This window comes from Mustela lutreola, chromosome 1 (assembly GCF_030435805.1).
Source record: "Mustela lutreola isolate mMusLut2 chromosome 1, mMusLut2.pri, whole genome shotgun sequence".
Classification (NCBI taxonomy): domain Eukaryota; kingdom Metazoa; phylum Chordata; class Mammalia; order Carnivora; family Mustelidae; genus Mustela; species Mustela lutreola.
In genome coordinates, this window is record NC_081290.1 from 221,872,666 (window position 1) to 221,893,005 (window position 20,340).

Sequence of the window (20,340 nt, forward strand, 5' to 3'; positions counted from 1 at the left end):
GATGCCAAAATCATCAAAATGTTGGGGTTATTTAATATTCATTCAGCTCCTACGCAGGGCAGGGGATGGTAAAAGTAACAGTAAAATGAAGACTTATATATCATCTTCTGTGTGAAGTTTCTCCATGCTGTGAGGTCCATGCCAGGCATTCTTTACTGACAAGCTATCCCTCTGTCCTCCCAAGCCCTCCACCCACCCACCTCTGCACATTGCATTGTTTCCCAGAGGAAGCTGAGGCTGGAAAGCAGGTGAGAAATTAGAATGTTAGACTCAGAGTTCTGCACCCGGATAGGCACAGGGAGAGCAGGCCCCAGCTCGCAGCCCCTCACCAGCCTTTTCTCTTCCTGCTCCCAGCTCCCTGCTGCACCATGGGGACGGTGGGGACATACCCAGGACACTGCTGTGTCACTGCACATCCAAGCTTCATCCACACCTTCTGCAAACAGTCATTCTTCTACCACTTTTGAGTCTAAGGTTGTGTGCACAAAGCCTGAACCATTAACCCTTCAGAACTTGAACTTGGGAGAGTAGTTTACACAGCCAGCAAAGTCAGAGAATTCCAGAATATGTCTGTTGTGGAAGAGGGGGAGTCCACCCTAAGTGGTCATTCTCCCTAGGCATTGTTGACTCCCTGTAAGGTGATCATTAGTGAACATTAATCCCTTAAAAGTTACTTGGCAGGCACAGTAAGAGAAATGTATTCATTGACTTTTGGGGTCCAGTAAAAACAAAATAAATAGGATATGTATGTTATTGGTAGAGTTATTGGCTTATTGAGTTTCTCATATTAAATTTCACAGTATTAACTATTGCCTCCATTCTAATTTATAGAGAATAAGGTTTGCTTTGTCTTCTTTTTTTAAAATATTTTATTTATTTATTTGACAGAGAAAGAGAGCACACAAGCAGGGAAAGCTGCAGAGGGAAGAGAGAGAAGCTGAGAAAGGAGGCCAACGCGGGGGTCAGTGTAGGGCTCGATCCCAAGACCCTGGGATCATGTCCTGGGCCAAAGGCAGACATTTAATCAACTGAACCAGAACCATGAGGGCCCCAGTTTTGCTTTGTTTTAATGGTAACACATGTACTTGCTTTAAATGACTGAGTTATTTTCTTGACAACTATATCTGAAGAGAAAAAACATGGGAATCTCTAAACCAGCTTAAAATGCCACCATTCTGTATGTCTGAAATCTTATAGTACGTATTTAATATTCTATCTCCTATAACATCTAACAATGTTCTTTACCCATAATAGACACTTGGGACTGATAAGAGCTGCTATTTCTCAAGCTTATTACATTAACTTATGAAGGCTCAAGGAGGCTAAGTTACAAGTGGCTGAGCCAAAATTCTAATCCTATATGTTTAATTCTACAATCTATGTTCTTCCTACCATAGCACATGACTGCAATTATCTGCAGATCAAAAACTGAACACATATTTAAATATCTGGGAACACAGAGCCATGCCAACATCCCATGTGATAGTATGAAAATTTGAAAGTTCAAATCCACCTAAGTGACACTCAAATTCTTTAAGCTCTTCAGGAATTGACTGCCTTGGACTGGAGGTTTTGTCACAATACAACTCTATATGAAAGGAACATGAAAAGATTAAATAATTTTGTTTTTGAACATAATGCAGTTCTCTGATTAGGAAATAATGCACATTCGTTGTAAAAAATTTGGGAAATATAGACATTTAGAAAATAAGTTAGAATCATGCATAATCTCATCATCAAAAAGATGTATTTATTATACTCCTTCATATTTGGTGCATGTTTTTATATAGTTGACTTTTCTATCCTTCCTTTTTCATTTACTATCACAATACAGGCATTTCCTTACATGAAAATATACTTTGCAAACATTAGTTTAAATTGCTTCATAGTTTCATATCATATAGGTGTAACATTAACTTTTACCCTATTTTGGATATTTAAATTGTTTATTACATTGTAATGAACATCTTTGTGGAAGGAAGTTAAAATTCTCACAGATAGGGACTCCTGGGTAGCTCAGTGGCTTAAGCCTCTGCCTTCGACCTGAGTCGTGATTTCAGAGTTTTGGGATTGGACCCCACATCCTGCTCCCTACTCAGCAGGGAGCCTGCTTCCCCCTCCCACTCTGCCTCTCTGCCTACATGTGATCTCTCTCTGTGTCAAATAAATAAATAAAAAATATTTTAAAATCTCACAAATATTAGAGGAAATCAGGTTAACTGTTCCTGGATCAAGTACTTACCACATACAACTGAGTTTGAAATGTCTGCAGACTGGCTCTAGTACTCCTTATTACATTTGTTTTGTGTTGTTGTTTGTTTTTTAATCATAAACCAGAAGTTTTCTTTTGCATTATAGCTGAATGAATTAGCAACAATAGTTTTTACTGAGTAACACAAAGCTTCTAGAGAATGTTAGCATCCAAGACAGTATCCATATAATACCCTGACCTAAGACAATTTACAAGTCAACCTCAGGCAAGTGACCTAAAATTAGTCAGTAAACACCCAGGATTTGGGCCCAAATCATTTTTAGTTATACAAGTTAGTCTGGTAGTTAGCACACAGACATCAGGGGCATGATTTAAAATCTACAATACCCTATTACTAATTAAAATGCTGGTATTATTTCCCTTCTACTCCTCCCTCCATTAACTCCTTTAAATATTATAGTCTAATTTAGTAGTAAATTACTAAAGAGAAAAACATGACCATTAGGGGGAGGGGAAAAAAAAGCAATTCTTCCTTTCAGAAAACAATGACTTAGAGAAGGAACTATTATCTGGTTCCTTTGTTTATGACTGTACTAAAACACAAATAAACTCTAATATTCATTATCTCAGACATGTATTATTGTCAAAATACATATATATTTTAGAGCTTCATTTAAAGATACTATCTTGACTAATGTGTTGTACGGGGCATTAGAGTACCAGAGCTGCTTTATTGCCATAAACTCATCTCAGCATTCCCGTGTCTCTGGCATTCAGTTAGGGGCATGGAACATGCATATCTGAGCCAAAAAAAAAAAATGTGGGCAGAACGTTTTTGCATGAATGTGGGGAATGGGAAGGGGTAGCCTCAGGACTTTCAGTGTAGTGGGGTGAGAGATCTTGAGTGGGCTTATACCACTGTCATCAACTCCAGTGGCACTCACTGAAGTTGGGAAATTGAGTGAAGTGACAAATATAAGGGGCAAAGCACGACTTGTGACCCACTTGTCCTATAAGTATTTCCTGAGTATTCTGCTATGTATCAGACACTTGGAGCTGGGATAGAGCAGGAAACAGGAAAAGCAGGATGTGTGCTGTCAGTGCTCTCTCACAGGGGACATAGAGTGGAAGCGAGCACTATGACAGGAAAGCACATGCGCTGTTCTGTGACCTGACCTAGCCTAGGAGTATATCCAAGGAAACCTTGCAGAGGGGAGGTATGTAAGCTGAGACGGACAAGGTGAGTGCTAGCAGAGAGAAAAGGGGTGGAGGAGTCTCTGGGCAGAGAGAGTATGTCCAAAGCCTTAAGGCAAGTAGGGGCCAGTCCACTGGGACTAGAGCTGGGAAGTGAAGGTGGACAGACCCGAGATGAAAAGAAAGAGTTGCACCTGAGAAAGCATACTATCATGCCATAGTAATTTTTCCTTATCCCTTGAAAAGCATCACGAAACGTTGAATGTTTCCGTGAGAGAATGGCTGAACTGATTTGTTATTTATAACGATCACCCTGATTGCTGTGGGAGTCTGCCTTGGCTAACAAGAGCACACGCAGGGGGAGCAGCTTGGGGAGCTATTGCATCGTTCAGGTGATGAATGATCGGAGTTTGGACCGAGATGCTGACAAAAAGACTGAGAGAAGTGAGACAGATTCTGAAATAAACTGAAGGTGTAAACTGGGAAAGGCTTAACGACTAATTGGAGTTGGATGTGAGAAGAGGTTGTATTCCCTCTGACAAATCAGCAGTGCCTTCTCTGTCCTGGGCCCCACTTCATGTGCTAGGTGTACAACAGCCTTCACTTCATGATGACCACCCACTAGAATTATTGGAGTGATTCTGAGGTGGGAACATGAGAATTGGTAAAGACTGGTAGAGGATCAATGCTGGAAGATAAGTTTAATAGTTCTTTTTTTGAACAAGATTAGGTTTAAGATGCCTGGGAGGAATTTCCAGTGGATGTATCACGCAGTCAGTCGAACATAGAGTTTGGGAACTCTGAGAGATCTGGCTGGAAGCGTAACTGTGAAACATTGAAGTCAAGGAAATTTAGAGACTTCCTTGAAAATGTATACAATAACAAGAAATACCCCTCCAAGAAGTAGCCTGCCATTTCGCATGGGTTTTTCTTTGCCACTTTTCTACTTATGGTGATTGTTATCCTATTTTACAAAAGAAAGGTATTATGTCCTAACCATCCCAAATCCCACTATGGCTCTATTTGCTATTTAGTGCTATTTTACTACTAATTTAACAGTATTAAATTACTTCTAGGTTTAAAGGAATAATCTGAAATAATGTGGCTCAGATGAGTTAGTCAATGACTTTCATCATTGAAGTTAATGATTAATTAATGGATAATAAATTCTTTAAGTCATGTGGTTTCCCATTCTTTGCTCTTAATGAAATTGAAAAGGAATTATAATCTGACAGATCATTAAAATAGTTTTAATGATAGCTTACAGGATTTGAGGCATTTTACTTAGAAGGAATTTAAAGTTCTCTTTCTATCTCCATCTACTCGTTTTTGTGATCAAGTTTTCTCAGCACTAAGATTTGTAGAAATGAAAAATAGAAATTCTGACTCTTGTTTTATATTCGCCTTAATTTATATTTATCAATGGAAACACGAGGTAATTTTAAAATGCTTCACTTACTCCACGAAGGAATGAAGCCCTAATATGATTGCATTTTTATTGTTTTTAGATAAGCATCTGCCTTCTGCTCAGGTCATGATGCCAGGGTCCTGGGATTGAGACCCACATCAGGCTTCCTGCTAAGTGACAGCCTGCTTCTCCCTTTCCCATTCCCCCTGCTTGTGTACCCCCCCCCAATTTCTCTCTGTCAAACACATAAATAAATAAATAAATCTTTAAAAAATAATTAAAATAACTCAGTCAAAATAATTTTTTGACATTTAGAGGCTTATATCACAGGAAATTTTTAAAATCATAGGATTTATATTTGTCTATGTGTTTTTATTTTATATAAGTATGTTAGGGTGATCTGTATAAGATGTTTGAACATAGAATATATTAGGGTGAATGAAACTGAAATGAAAGCATAAATTCAAGATTAAAAAAAGAAAAGAAAATTTCCAATTCCTCCAAAAGTTCTTGTTAATTTATATTTTAAATTGATGGTCATGGATTTCAAATTGATATATATTTACATTCCACTATATAAATTTGAAATGATGATGTAACCATTGAAAATAAATTTTATAATTCACAATAAACCAGAAATTAAATCCTTTGCTATTATTTAAATTTCCAATGAAAAAATTAGATGTCAACTTAAAATATACAAAAGAGCATAGTTTGTTTTTCCTTTTGTTTTCTAAGTATAAAGGTCAATAGATTGAAAGAGAACTCAAATGAGGAGGTAAAAGGAGGTGATCAGAGTGGTAGGGAGATGGGCAGGAGGGTCAGGCAGGAGAAGAACACTTCAAGGCAGTGGTAGGCAACTGGCTTCAACATTGTCATAAGATAACTAAGATCAGGACTAAAGAGACTGCGTTAGATTTGGCCCAAACCAGATTTGTGAATTTAGTAGGAACATTTTCTGTATTTTTCTTGTTAGGGGCATTGTGAGGAGACAGGATTAAAATGGGGTAAAGAAAGAATGGGAAGGAAGAAATAGAGAATATGTGTAATTAACTCATTTGATAAATTTGATTTGTAAAGAGGAAAGAGGACAGCAGCCAAGAGGTCATGTCCGATTAATGGAAAGATTTTCAAAAGGTAAGAGATATCAGAACATGTTTGAATATTCCAGGACTGGGCGAAGTAGAGAAATGAGATTTAAGGATATAGGATATAAAGAGATTAAATGATCAGGTAAGGTCTTTAAAAAAAAAAAAATGAATTGATGGACATTTGGTGTCAGAAGGGACACTTCCTCCACTGCAATAGGAAGAGAGTAGAGGACATGGGCTTACATGTAGTTAAGCATGTAAATCTGGCAGAATCAATGGAGGGATTTCTCATCAGATAGCTTTTCTCTCTTGGAAGCAGGAAGAAAACTTATGCGCTGAAAGTTGCAAAAGAAAAAAAAAAACAGGTTCAGAGATTATCATTGCAGAACAAGGAACAGCCAGCTGACCAGGCGTTTGAGATGATGAATTTATAATGACTCCTGTCACCTACTGATTTTCTCCAGCACTTCAGTGTTCAGAGCTGTGGAAGAGGCAATGGAGGAGACAGAGAGTTGTGCTCAATCAGGTTTAGGGTTTTGGCAGACAGTTGTCATAGAAGAACCAAGTGGTAGCCGCATAAACAGGAGTGATAAATGGCAAGGAAATAAGACCAGCAGCCCTAAGATGAATGTGTAATTTTTATTTCCATTTTTTAAAACTCTTTTAAAAGATTTATTTATTTATTTTAGAGATAGAAAGAGAGTGCAAGCAGAAGGGACAGAGGGAAAGGGAGAGAGAATCTCTAGCAGACTCCAGGCTGAGCATGGAGCCTGACACAGAGCTTGATCTCAGCACCTGGAGATCATGAGTGGAGCAGAAACCAAGAGCTGAACACTTGAACACTGAACACTACATCACCCAGAAGCCCCTTTATTTCCATCTTTTATCTGCTACGTGAATTTGAGTCAGTTATTTAACTTGTCTAAGTCTTAGGTTTTCCCACTTGAAGATGTAGAATTACCCACATGACGTATTTCCAGACTTCAAGAATAAAATAGATAATGTTGTTGAAATGTTTTATGAACACTGTTTCTGGAGGTTACTACATTTGTTGTCATAGGAGTCCCATGAAATGTGTAGATCTCTTTTGCATCTCTTTCTGGTCTCCTTTAGAGAGGTCCCCCAATAATGGGTCCGTGATTAAAGGAGTGAGACTGATACAAAGCAAAGGTCAAGCAAAGTTTTATTTCACGCCAAGCATCAAGAATCAAACTGACCGGCCAGGACCGTCTCTTACAAAGAGGCGACCCCTCCCTGCCTTACAGACTTTTATACAGCAAACTTTTATAGGGCAAAGACCATGTGGTTGGGCCTGGCCACACACAGGTGGCCAATGAAATTGTAACACACAGAGAAAGCTGCACAGTCATGCTAGGTCACACAGGCGTGGCCAATTGAATTACAGTTTACCCTATAGTAGCTATTTGAACTAGCCTATCACCTTGGCCAGAATTAGCACCCAAAAGGTGCCCAAAAGGTGGGGCCCACACTCCTTGGTAGCTAGGGAGACAGTATGCATGCCCCACTGATTGGATGTCTCCGCCTCGCCCGACTGGATTCATCCCTGCATTCGGGCTGTTATCTCCACCCTACCTGACCCACCCTTGTATTTGGGCTTTGTTACCTGGGACTGGTTTCCCAGACTTAGGGGAGGCGGGCAGAGTCAGTTTGAGTTTTACTGCATAAATAACATCACTGTTTAACTGGACGGAATCGCTCTGGCTATATAGGCCCTTACACTTTATCTTCTGGAAGCTTCTCTTCTCTGCCGCCCTGGTGCCTATGGTCTCCTCTAATAAATTTTTCCATTAAATTACCCCTCATTGTTCCCCTGTTCTTCCTATCTCTAAAATAAAGTCCCATCGTCTACATGGAGAGGCATTCATAATGACAGACAACAATGGACTTATTAGTATTTTAAAAGAGAAAATTATGAATCAGATGAAACCCATTTACTGAAAGAGAGATGATATCTGCAGCAAAGGATCCTATTTGGTGCCTGTAACCCCTTCTGGCTACCATCCTGAGGCCTCTGAGTTTTGCCTCCGTAGCCGAGAACAAGTGTAAGGACTAAGTATACCATTTGCAAACATACCAATTCAACCATTAAATCAACGAGCACTCGTTTGGGTTTTATAGAATCATAGAATAGTACCAGTTTCAAAATGTGTCATGAGTTTTCATCACAACAGTAATTTGAATTTATTTTATGAAATATGATTTAGCCTCAGAAAGAGATGAGGGGTATGGGTATTATGAAATCACATAAACAATAACAGCTGATTATTGTAACTTAGAAAAGGTCAAAAACAGCATCACTAATCATCTACCCTCAAAAATTACTACCTCTAAGCAATTTAGCATTATCTGCTGGATAGGAAATTGCTCACAGCCTTTGCCAGTACTAAATAACTCTGATAATTATGGGTTTAAATTTAAGAAGGGCTTTGAACTAGAACTATCAGAATTCAAATCTGGATAGCAAGATTATGTATACTTTGTTGTTGACAAACCCAATCCAAGTTAGGTAGACCTCCCCTTTATGCGTCCATCCCTTCATTCATTAATCTATTTGCGATTCAGCTGTTTACTGAGTGACTGCTATGAGCTTGGCACTGTCCTAGAGTAAGATGGTCAACAAGACAAGGTTTCTGTTCTAAGGAACTTAAATTTTTATCTGTTGGTCAGGAAATCAATAAATACACAAAATACCACAAGTAAGAAATGCTATGAAAAGAATGAAGCAGAATGTTGTAGGATGAATTCCTGGTGGCTACTTTCAGTTGGGTGCTCAAGGTAGGCTTCTTGAAGGAGGTGACACTTAAGGTAAGATCTTACTGACAAAAAGGACCTAGCCAAGCCAAGATAAGGGAAAGACTTTCAAAGCTGAAGGAGTACTAAGATGAAGTACCCTAGGACAGAGATGAGCTAGGTACCTACTAGAAGAAAGTAGGGCCATTGTGGTTAGAATAAAGGGGACGGGGGGGGGGGGGGAGGTAGACGATGAGAGCATGGGAAGAAGTGGGAGCCAGGAATGACATAGAAGACTGGTAAAGGGTTTCGATTTTATTTCATGTGATACAGGAAGAGGTTGGAGGACTTCAGGAAACAGTGAGTAACACCATCCAATTCACATTTAAAAATCAGATTCACAGACCTGTACCCCTGGGGATAAAAATATATGTTTATAAAAAATAAAAAATTATATATATAAAAAAAAAATCAGGTACTCTGGCTTGCGTGTAGAGAACAGGAGTGGGAACAGTGAGCCAGCACATCCACGTAGAAGTGTGGTTACTTGGACTGGATGGTAGTAGTGGAGGTGGAGGGAAATGGATGCATTGGGATCTATTTTGCAAGATTGATCTTGATGATAGATTGCAGACACAGGGTATGGGAAGGAGAGGGAACCAGGAAAACTGAGTGGATTGTGGGAGCCCACTGTGAAGAGCTGGGCCAGCCACTGGCAATAAAAAAATAGAGACAAGATATCTTAATTCACAGAGCTTAAATTCTAGTGGGGGAAAATCTAATAGATAAGAAAATAAATAGGGGCGCCTAGGTGGTTCAATCAGTTAAGTGTCCAACTCTTGATTTTGGTGCAGGTCATGATCTCAGGGTCATGAGATGGAGCCCTGTGTCTCGTGCTTAAGGTTCTTTCCTTTTCCCTCTTCCCCTCCTCCCCGCTGTGTGTGCACACACACTCTCTCTCTCAAGAAAGAAAGAAAGAGAAATAAATGAATTTAGAGAGGTATGTTATTTGCTATTGAACTATACATATGCTGAGAATTGCTTCCCTTTAACAACCAATGAATTTACTTACCATGAAATTTAATATTTACAATTTTAAGAGTCTTCAAAGATGCCAACAATTTCCTCTTAAATATTTTATACACCTTATGGACTGCTGAAATCACTTATCATCAGATAATATGTATTTGCTCTGTAGAAGTGTACAGAACATCAGCTGGTTCATAAGCTAGTGTACACGCGCCATGGGGGAGCATCAGGGGGCACCTCATATATTCCTAGTAAGTGAAGAACAATGCAAAGTAAGCAGCAAGATTGCAAGCAGTTTGCCACATAGTATATACTCGAATTTTTGCTGAATTCTCTTTCTATGGAAATTAAGCTCCAAAAATTATGACAATCACAAGAAAAATAAATGAAAACGTGAAATTAAAACACCAACTTTGAAGTTTGGAAGATGTACTTAAGCTAGAGCTAGTCTTACGTTAAGTGAAACAGGCTGCTGTCCTTATGACATAATTAGGGTCTTCTTGTCAATCTCCTCCTCTCCACCCGCATGTCAGGGGCCATCTGTACCTTTCTCATTCACCACTGTATCTTTGTGCCCACACAGCACCTGGCACTATGTAACAGAAGCTCAGTAAATGTTGGTTGAAGGTGCATCTTTGTGCATATCAGATATATTACATTTCTCAACTAATATTTGAGATCTTATCATTGTGATTACTTGCTCTTTTTATTTGTTTAGACCTTGGCCTCTTCCCGGAATTCTTTTTTTCCTTTTTCCAATGCAAACAGAGTTGTAAATAATAGCTTGTTTCTTCCAGTGATTACATTTGAGTTGATTCTATTTATAGAAGAGAAACAAGATGACATAAGACATAGCCTTCTCATGGGGCAAGGTCCCTGGAGAGGATGAGGAAAACATGGATACTGGCAGCAAAGATGTCATTGACTAACTTCCCTATTTTTAAAATTCATTCATTTATTAATCAAATATATATTCACTGCCTGCTGTGCCAGGCATGATACTAGACACTGAAGATACAAAAAAATGAATTTAAGATAGAATTTCTCTCATGTGACTCATGATTCATAGGTAGATATAAAAGTTTAAACAAAACATTTCCTCTTTTTCCTTACCTCCCTTACTAGATATCCATCAGCATATCTAGTAGGTTCGAATTAGCCCTCTCATCATCGCTCCCCTTCTATCTAATTGCCTCTGCCTGGTTTAACCCAGGCTAACAAATCTTTTATCAGATTATACAATAGCCTCTAACAACAGTCTTTGTTTTCTTCTACCCTAACTCCACCTCTGAAATCTAAGCAAGTCTCCCTACCTCTATATCCTACCTAGAGAGATTCTTCTTCTTCTTCTTCTTTTTTTTTTTTTTTCCTAAAATCTATTCTAGCTAAGCACTACAATGGCTTTCTACTGCCTGTAGGTTCAACTCTGATTCCTCAGCAGGTTTTACAAGGTCTGGAAGACTTGGTCTGTGGTCCTCACTTCACCGGCCTAAACTATTCCAGGAACACTTCTCCCTCTATTCATCAGGCCAACTTCTTCTTGTTACCCTGTATCCTATATTGCTCTCACCACAGAACTTAAAATACCAAAATTTAGTAGTTTGTTTTTCTATCTTCCCTGTTGAATCAAAAAGCTACATCAGAATTGGCATTAGTCTTAAAGGATGGGTAAGGTTCTTAGACAAATGTAGAGGCTGGAGGTGGTTATTCAGGCAGAGGGACAGTCCTAGTCTATGAACTTGATGTTTGAAGAAACTGTTAATGACGTAGCAAGAGACAGGGCTGAGGAGGTGAATCACAGCCAGATTATAGAAAGACCTGTTTATTGTGTAAAGGTCTGTGAGCTTTATCCAAAAAGGATTCAGTTTATGTCCCACAGAGCCCCATGAGTAGGCGCTGGCCTATAGAAAGCCTTCACGTCAATTAGAAAAAGATACCCACTTCAGCAGACCCAGGACAGCACCAGGGCATTTGGCTTGGAGAGAGGGCTTGCTTTGGATTTCTTTCGGTACTCGCTAGCTCAGTCATATGCCGTGCCCTCTTTCTGGATCCCTTGGAGCCCTCTGAGAAGTCACAAATGAGGCCTTCCACCACGCTGCACTGTGACACCATTCCCTCCCCAATGCAGAAATTACAGAAACTCTGCTTTTGTTTTATACAATTATACACTATATGGCTTTTGAGAAAGATTTCATTTGAAGAAAGAGCTTCTTGGATTTTTTAAAATCCTTGAAAATCTGTAGGCAGTGGAGAGCAATTAAAAGACTATTAAATAGAAGAATAAAGCAATCAGGTGTGTTTTTAATAATACCATCCTGGCAATAAACTGAAAATGGATTATAGAGAGCAAAGCTGACATGCAGACTGGCAAGAGGTTGATCCTCACCCCCAGAATCCAGGTAATTAATAATAAGAGCCAGATCTTAGATAGGGTAAGTGAAGATAAAGGGAAGACCTTAAACAAACAAACAAAAAGTGACATTTCGATGTGTGGTTGAGAAAGAAGCACTTTCCACTTTGGGTGATGGCATAATTTACCTTGAGAGAGAATAAAAAATAATGGAGAGAGTTGTTCATTGGGAAGAGAGGAGGATAATTTGGCATTCCTCCCCATTTGAGATGCACTCCAGATTTTCATACAGAGATAGATGCCAGGATAAGCTGACCTTGAACTTAGATTTATAGAACACCAGAGCCAGAAGAGAATTTAACATCCCTGAATCCAACTTAACATTGGGGGTTGTTAAATAATGACCTATGTAACTGGAAAGGGGCAGGACCAGAATTAGAATTCACATCTGGTTATAACTCAGTATTCTTCTCAGAATACCACGTTCCTTGTGGTTCTCAACTTTTCCCTGAAAATTTCAATATCATTAAGTCATATTTAATTAGAATGAGAAGATGTATAATTATGAAGTTCATATTATGTTGATTCCTGCTTCTGGGATTGGAACATGTTGCGTAGAGAAAAACAAGAAATCAAATTCAACATTCTTAAATGTATTTCTTAATGTGTATACTCACTTTTAGATTCTGTGGGGGCACCAAGTCTATCTATAGCTTTTTGGTGAGAATCTACCATGTATTTATACTTTACTCATTAGGTGCCATGGAGATTTGATTGATTAGGAAATAGTTTATGAAGCTATGGCTTATAAACATGTCCTGGAATGAGGCTGGTCTTGATTAGGGCTTTGCAAGTCACCATGAAATAAAATGCAGAGATGGGAATGAGCTCATTATCTTCTCAGGACAATGATGATATGAATTAGCTAGAACAGGGGCTTGAGAGGGGTCAGATTTAGAGTCCCTTCAGTAATGTTTATTCATTTGTAAGTGACAATCTCATGCCAGACATTGGTAATGCAAAGATAAACAGTTTTTATATGGGTTAAGTAACTCTTGATGAATGTTGAGGGAGAGGAAATGACGATAGAGTTGCTTCCAGAAGCCAAAGCTGGGCTGGTGTGTCTGGATGGAGAGGAGGGGGGGCGACTTAACCTGGCAGTCAGGAAAAGCAGCTAGGAAGCTACTGCACTGACCCAGATGGGAGGTACGAGGACCTCGTTTCATAAACTGATATGCAGTTCAGTCTGCAGAAAGAGTATTCATCTGAATGGGCTAAGTAATTCCCAGTCCTATGATCTTTTCCCTTTGAAATTCCCATTTCATGCCTCTTTTCCATGTTTACCCACTAAGTACCTGGCTCAAGATTTGCTGCTGGCCTCCCTGATTTTCTGGGAAAGTGCCGAAAGACCAATCACTGATGCTGAAATAGCCAATTTCTTCCCCCATTGTGGAAAGCTGTGATCTATCCCAGATGACAGCTGCAGAGAATCCTGCAAACATTTTATATAAGGGAAATGAAGTGGCAAATACAGAGAAACAGTACATTCACTGTAGGGGATGGCTTCTATGGATCATAAACCAAGTTACTCTTACTCAGAATTAGAGACACAAGATGAAGCCCTATTTTTTAAAGTGTAGAATGAAGTGGCCACCGCTTGGTCTTTGCTAAAGGAAAAGAGTCAGGAAAAGAGTGACAGACAGGAAATGAGTGCTGGAAAATGCCTTACATATTGCACAGTCTCACACATTGTGGCAGCCCAGGTCTCCTGGTCCAAATGCATTTAGAGACTTCATGATAATGAAAAGCTGCAACACTCAGGGAACTGGCTCTAGAGTCAGCTCAGGACTTTTATCACAATCAATTTGATCTACATAAGATTGAGTATTCCTGTTCGTTTTAGAATGAACCAGATATGAGCCAAGTGAGTGACTATTTAATACATAGCACAATAGTTTTCAGAGTATGGTCCCAGACCAGCATGGCCAACATTACCTAGAAATTTGTTAGAAATATAAGCCTTCTCTCCTGCCCCAGACCTACTGAATCACAGACTCAGAGTGGAGCCCAGAAATCTGTGGTTTACTGAGCTCTCCAAGTAACTAGCGCATGCTAAAGTTTAATAGCCCTTGATCTAGAATTTGTTATTTGCCTTGGCTTTACTATTGGCCAGTATGATCCTTGACCCCATTGATGGTTACTCAGTAGTTGGGATTGGCCCTTAAATAAGTCTCAAAATTATTTTTAACCGGAAGAATGTGGATAGTAGGGTACATGAGATTTAAGACTATGTAGACATAACTTACTGTCATTATAAACCTCTTTGTGTTTCAGTTTCTGTTGCAAAATATATAAGCATATCCATAAGCATAATATAAGTATAGTTCAGGGCTTTTATAAATACTGTATTTTTAAAAGGACAGGAGACCCACTGAAATTTGAATATAAGACAAACACAAGTACATTTAGTATGTCTCAGACATGTTATAGAATATAGTTATACTAAGAAAAGTGTTTGTTTTTCTGAATTATTATTAGTGTTTCTTGAAAGATCTTATTTATTTATTTATTTATCAGAGAAAGAGACAGAGCCCAAGCAGGGAGAGCAGCAGGAAGAAGGAGAAACAGGCCCCCTGCAAGGAGCAAGGAGCCTGATGTGGGACTCGATCTGAGGTCGCTGGGATCATGACCTGAAGCAAAGGCAGACACTTAACCAACCAAGCCACCCAGGCACCCCTATTATTAGTATTTTATTTGAAAGCCAAATTTAGCTTGATATTTTAAACTTTTTATTTGCTAAATCTGCTAACCCTATTAATATTACCCACTGACTTCCTTGCAGTGGGACATGGGACAAGCCAGTTGAGGTGAGGATTACTTCCTAGAAGACAAGACGAACTTAAGTATTAAAATGAAAATAAGATATAGCTAAAGGAAATAATGCATGTGATCAGTTAAGCACTGATCACAAAGTCTGTCTATATTTGTTAGAAATTTTTGTTGTTTGGGCATTTGGGTCGCTCAGTCAGTTAAGCATCTGCCTTCATCTCGAATCATGATCCCCAGGTCCTAGGATCTAGTTCCATATCAGTCTCCCTGCTCTGCAGTAGAGCGTAAAATTAAAGGGGAATTACATTACTCGTCATCAAATAAGACCTCCTGAAAGCCCTCTTTTTACATTTTTCTTTCTCCAAACCTCATTCACCTCATTTCTTCCTCTCTTTCTCATGGAAGATGTCAGAAACCCTTTCAGTATCCTGATTGTATTGCTCTTCCTTTGTCTCCCTGCTGTATCTTCTTTCTATAGTTACATCTTATCTTTATTAGGCAAATCACTTACTGCCTTTTCATGACTACGATGTTTTACCCTTGTCTGGTGCTATACTGAGACTTCACATACATTATCCCATCTGATCCATGCAGCAATCTTTTCCCTGTTTCCAGATGAAGAAACTGAGACTGTGAGATGTCATGTGACTTATCCCAAGCCACACTGCTCTTAAGTTCTAGAGGGGGGCCAACATTCCATGTGGATGGGGTATGCCAGGGCTCCCAGGCCTACGTTCTTAGATTCTCGGCCCTGATATATGCCCATTTTAGCACCTGGCATAAAACCCAAAAGCAAAAATACGCTTTTTAAAACACCTGCAATCTCTATGTTCACAAAGAACTAGAGCTGAAACTTTGTTATCTTTCCTTTCAGTTATTTTAAATGCATAACGAACAGGGATGTTTCCATTGTAACACCAGCATTTGGTGCTCATTTATAGTGAATCAACGCTTTAAAAAATGCAGAAAATCACAAAGTTTATTTTCCAACAAAATACTTTAATACCTATGCAAGAGTATATATTTCTTGTTCTTTTAAATTGTGTCTTCAAAGTGGAACAAATAATTTGTCAGGTATTATTTGACTTTTCAGTGATACTGTATCATGTTCCATAATACTTACCTGTTTAATGCAAAATTTAGGTGTGATTCTGTTGACATGTTAATGATAAAATGTCCTTTTTATTTCTAAGACATTTTCTGTAAGGAAAAAAACAGAATTCTGAAGAAAATGAGACAAGAAAAAGATTTAAATTAGGCTTTTAATCTCTTGGATAGTTCCATTTCACAAAATGAATATTGTAGACTTAAATTTGAAACAGCGAGCACTGGAAAATGAAACCATCAACTTAGTTGCATGGCTAGAGAGGAGATGTTTATATAAATGAATTTCTAATACATATCAAGAATGTGATAAAGGCTGTACTTTTTATTGGGGCATAGTATTACTTGAGTCAGAAGCTAGTGATACATTTATATATTTCAAAATGAATGTGGTGGTGACTTGACTCACAAAGGTTATCTACTAGTAGTGAAAGCAAATTAATTTTAAATAACTGAGAAAATAACTATGATCCTCTAGCCAGATGCTATTTCAAGTGAGTGCCCTACTTCAGCTTGATATTCTTTCCTCTATATTTGAGAATTTGAATATACAAACTCTGCCCCTCATCTCTCTCTATCTCTGCCTTTTTTTTTTTTTTTTTAATTTAAAATGATCCATTCTGAGGAACTCTGTATCAGCATAGGCTTTAGAAAAAGGCCAAGTCAGGCTGGAATCATGTCCCTGCCCTCAACACCACTGTGACCTTGTCAGTAAATTTCATCATCCGTAGAATGAGAATCAGTGTTTCAGAAATGGGGGAGGGGGGACTTAAGTGCCAGTGAATAAATGAAGTGGCTAGACCGATAGGGCACATAGCCAGCCCTCTTAAATTTTCCATTTCCATCCTGTTCACCTTCCAGTTTGTCCTTGAGCACAGCATCTTTGACTCATCTTTGATCAATAGCTACAGCTCTTGTATGTACTGTACTCTATAGTCCACACACACACACACACACACCCAGATGCATTGCCTGTCTGCTTACTCCTCTCATGAACTGTGGGCACACTTACTCTCTTTTCATGGGGGAGTGAGGTTCAAAGAGATGAAGTGACTTGACCGTGGTCACGCAGCTGGGACTCCAGTCCAAGTGTCCTGAAGGCTATTCCAGTGCTCTTTTCACTGCGCTGAAGTTGCCTATTTTCTCCACATGTTCAGGAAAAAAACATGATTTAGGCTGTGATGTCCTCACCCCTGCAATTGACAATTAAGGATTCCACTGTATTCAAAAGGAAAAATTTAGTACAGTTTGACTAGATACAGCATCCAGAATTTTTTTTTTAAATGTCAGCCACTCCCTTCGATGGAAAGCAGTGTTTTAAGATATGATTAATATTCTGAGCATAGGGCGACAGTAAACACTATGTGTTTGCATTATCATGAGATGACAAAATTACCCACTCTCAAAGGACCAGCTGCTGCAGGGCGGCTGGCACCCGTGTTGCCTACATTTTCAAAACTATTTTAATTGGTAATTTTCCATGTTTTTTTTTTTTTTTTTTTTTTTGGTCAGTCAGAGAGGAAGTGTATGTGTAAACCTAATAAAACTATAGCATGTGTTATGATGAAATGACATCATTGAATCTTAATAAGTGAAATTCAGAAATTCAGAATCTTGAAGCTAATCAGCATTCTCATTGAGACAAGAGTGTCTATAACTTAGCTCCCCAAACAGGTATAGAGAAGTTATGGGGGAAAAAATGATAGAAAAATTCTTCCTATACTTTTTGTATAACATTTTCACTACCATGTTATAAGTTTGAATTGATGTATACAGTATATGTGAAACTGTTTGCAACATTTAGATGTATGTGATCTCTAAGAGGAGAGTGCCCAACTTTGGAAATTGTAAGACCTAGCCAATTGGATATATGACTGGAAATAATATGACTGAAAGATCATATTCAATTTCTACCCAAATTTCTGACAGCTTTAGACAGAGAACTTGATCACTTGGAACAATTCTCATTTCTGTAATGTGGATAATGACTTATTCACAAGATTATGGAAAGGATCTAGTAGTTAAAATTATAAGTCAAAAATTTTTCACTGCTACCAAATATTAGGTGTAATACATACCAGACTCTTTGCTAAAGATTTACATGTACATTATCTCATTTAATCTTCCCCATAAGTCTTTATTGTAGATGTTAGTACTGTATTTATTTATAGATGTGAACACAGGGCCTAAGAAGCTAATTATCAGTGTTTACTAACTTAGGAAATGGAAGGCCTGGTCATTGAACTTAGACTTATTATTTCATTCATTAAAAAATATTTCCTAAGGAGTGATTGTCCTGAGCGAATCAGGCACTGTTGGGAAGAAGGAAATGGGGAATGGAAGACGAAAAAGCAACCAATCATGTTCACTTTACCCTGTCCACTGTGTGGAAAATGCATTAAATGTTGACAAGAGAGGGTCCAGGGGGAGTAGGTAGAAGGCTGTAGAAATAATCCAGGTGGGAGAGGACTTTGACGTCAACCAGGATGGTGGCAGTGCAGATTAAGAAATGTGGACAGATTGCGGATAGACTGCAGGTAGAGACAAACATGTGGTAGTGGGATGAGGAGGTCAAGCAAGAGTAGCCCCTTATTTCTTACTCTGAGTAACATATTAAACTGAGATAGGCAATATTAGAGTGCATATTCAGAGTAAAGGAAGGAAATCTTTCTAGTCTCAAATTTCATACATTTAACCATTATTAAAGTTTTTACTAGTTATCATGAACATAAAAGAGATTTGAAGTCTATGGCTACATAAATATATATTACCTGGACATTTTTATAGAAAAATGAGATGATTCCTCCTGAAGAGAAAATGTCAAAAATTATGTTACCATAATTCTTGGCTTTCAAAGTAAATACCTAAACCAAAGATTACCTGAAATTTTCTTTGAATTTTGTGAAATCTGAACTTCAATATCTATGATATTGTGATATGAATTTGAGGGAGAAAGGGAAAACAAAACAAATCAAAATATGGGAAGACACTTTACCAGAAAGCTAACGCATTTATTTTAGATGATTAGGTCATGTACATATTTTCTTCTTTCTTCATGGTTACATTTTTCAGATTTTCTAAAATGACCATATATTACCTTTATAAGTAGCAAATTAAAAATTTGAGAAAATTCATCTATAAGGTTACATTTGTGATGTCTGTATAATCCATAGTAAGTTCTGAGAACCACTGCAATCATAACCCTAGGCAAACCAGTTAGAAACAATTGAAATATGGGATGCCTCGGTGGCTCAGTCAGTTGAGTGGCTGCCTTGGGCTCAGGTCATGATCCGAGGGTCCTAGGATCAAGTCCCACATTGGGCTTCCTGCTCAGCAGGGAACATGCTTCTCCCTCTGCCTCCCATGCCCTCTGGTTGTGTTTTCTCTCTCACTCTCTGACAAATAAATAAATAAAACCTTTAAAAAAAAAATGATGTAACTGACAGCGGCCTCAAAATATGCAGTCATCCGAACTCACAGTGTGTACCACACGCTTCCTGTCCCAGGGAACCCAAGTGCAAGAGGGGCCTGACCAGTAGTGCAAGTTCATTTGGAAAGCCTGGGAAGGCTGGGGAGTTCAAGGTTTCCTTCATTTGAATTGCTTCTTCCAAACAGAAACATTTTAAAATTGCTTGTACTCTTTGCTTCCTCACTAATTCAGGTTCACTAACAATGATAATATACTTTAAGAAATCTTCCCAGCCACCCTCACTTTTTCTTCTTACCCTGTCTTCCAGGGTCAATGATTGTATCTTGCGGGTGAATGAGGTCGACGTGTCAGAGGTTTCCCACAGTAAAGCCGTGGAAGCTCTCAAAGAAGCAGGGTCTATTGTTCGCCTGTATGTGCGCAGAAGACGACCCATTCTGGAGACTGTTGTGGAGATCAAACTGTTCAAAGGACCTAAAGGTAATAAAATAAAAAAAGACTCACAATGAGACACCTGTGACAAACCATTTGGCCAAAATGGATATGCCATAATCCATCGTCAGCGTACTCTCTTCTCTTAGTTTCTGACATTCAGTCCTCGCCTAGAGATCCGAAATGGTGCAGTAGTGGTTTTTACAGAGGTCAAGGAAATCAATACTCTAAATAGGAACTCACAGAAAGAAAAGGACAGATTTATATAGGAATGTCCTTATAGGCAGTGTTTTTATAAACCATTGGCGTTTTCTATAAATTTTTAATTTTACTGTATCATTGTGACTTGGCTGGCACATATATTCCTTCTCATTTTTAAGATCTAAATGGTGACTCCTCATTTAGTAAACCAATAATATGAATGATAATAATTAAACTAGTCTATTTCAAAATAACAGTTATTGTATTTTTATAATACTGTTGTGATTTGTTTTTTTTTTTTTTTTAATTTTT

At 38.4% G+C, this 20,340-nt stretch overlaps 1 protein-coding gene across 19 annotated transcripts in view; it reads left to right on the forward strand.

The window, feature by feature from the left end:
• Positions 1 to 20,340, forward strand: part of DLG2 (discs large MAGUK scaffold protein 2) — a 1,588,988-nt gene that overhangs the window by 1,006,263 nt on the left and 562,385 nt on the right. For all 19 annotated transcript variants that reach the window (XM_059187674.1, XM_059187632.1, XM_059187635.1 and 16 more), the window contains one exon: positions 19,706 to 19,875. In XM_059187674.1, coding sequence (XP_059043657.1) covers positions 19,706 to 19,875 — 170 coding nt within the window. The remainder of the gene's footprint in view (positions 1 to 19,705; positions 19,876 to 20,340) is intronic.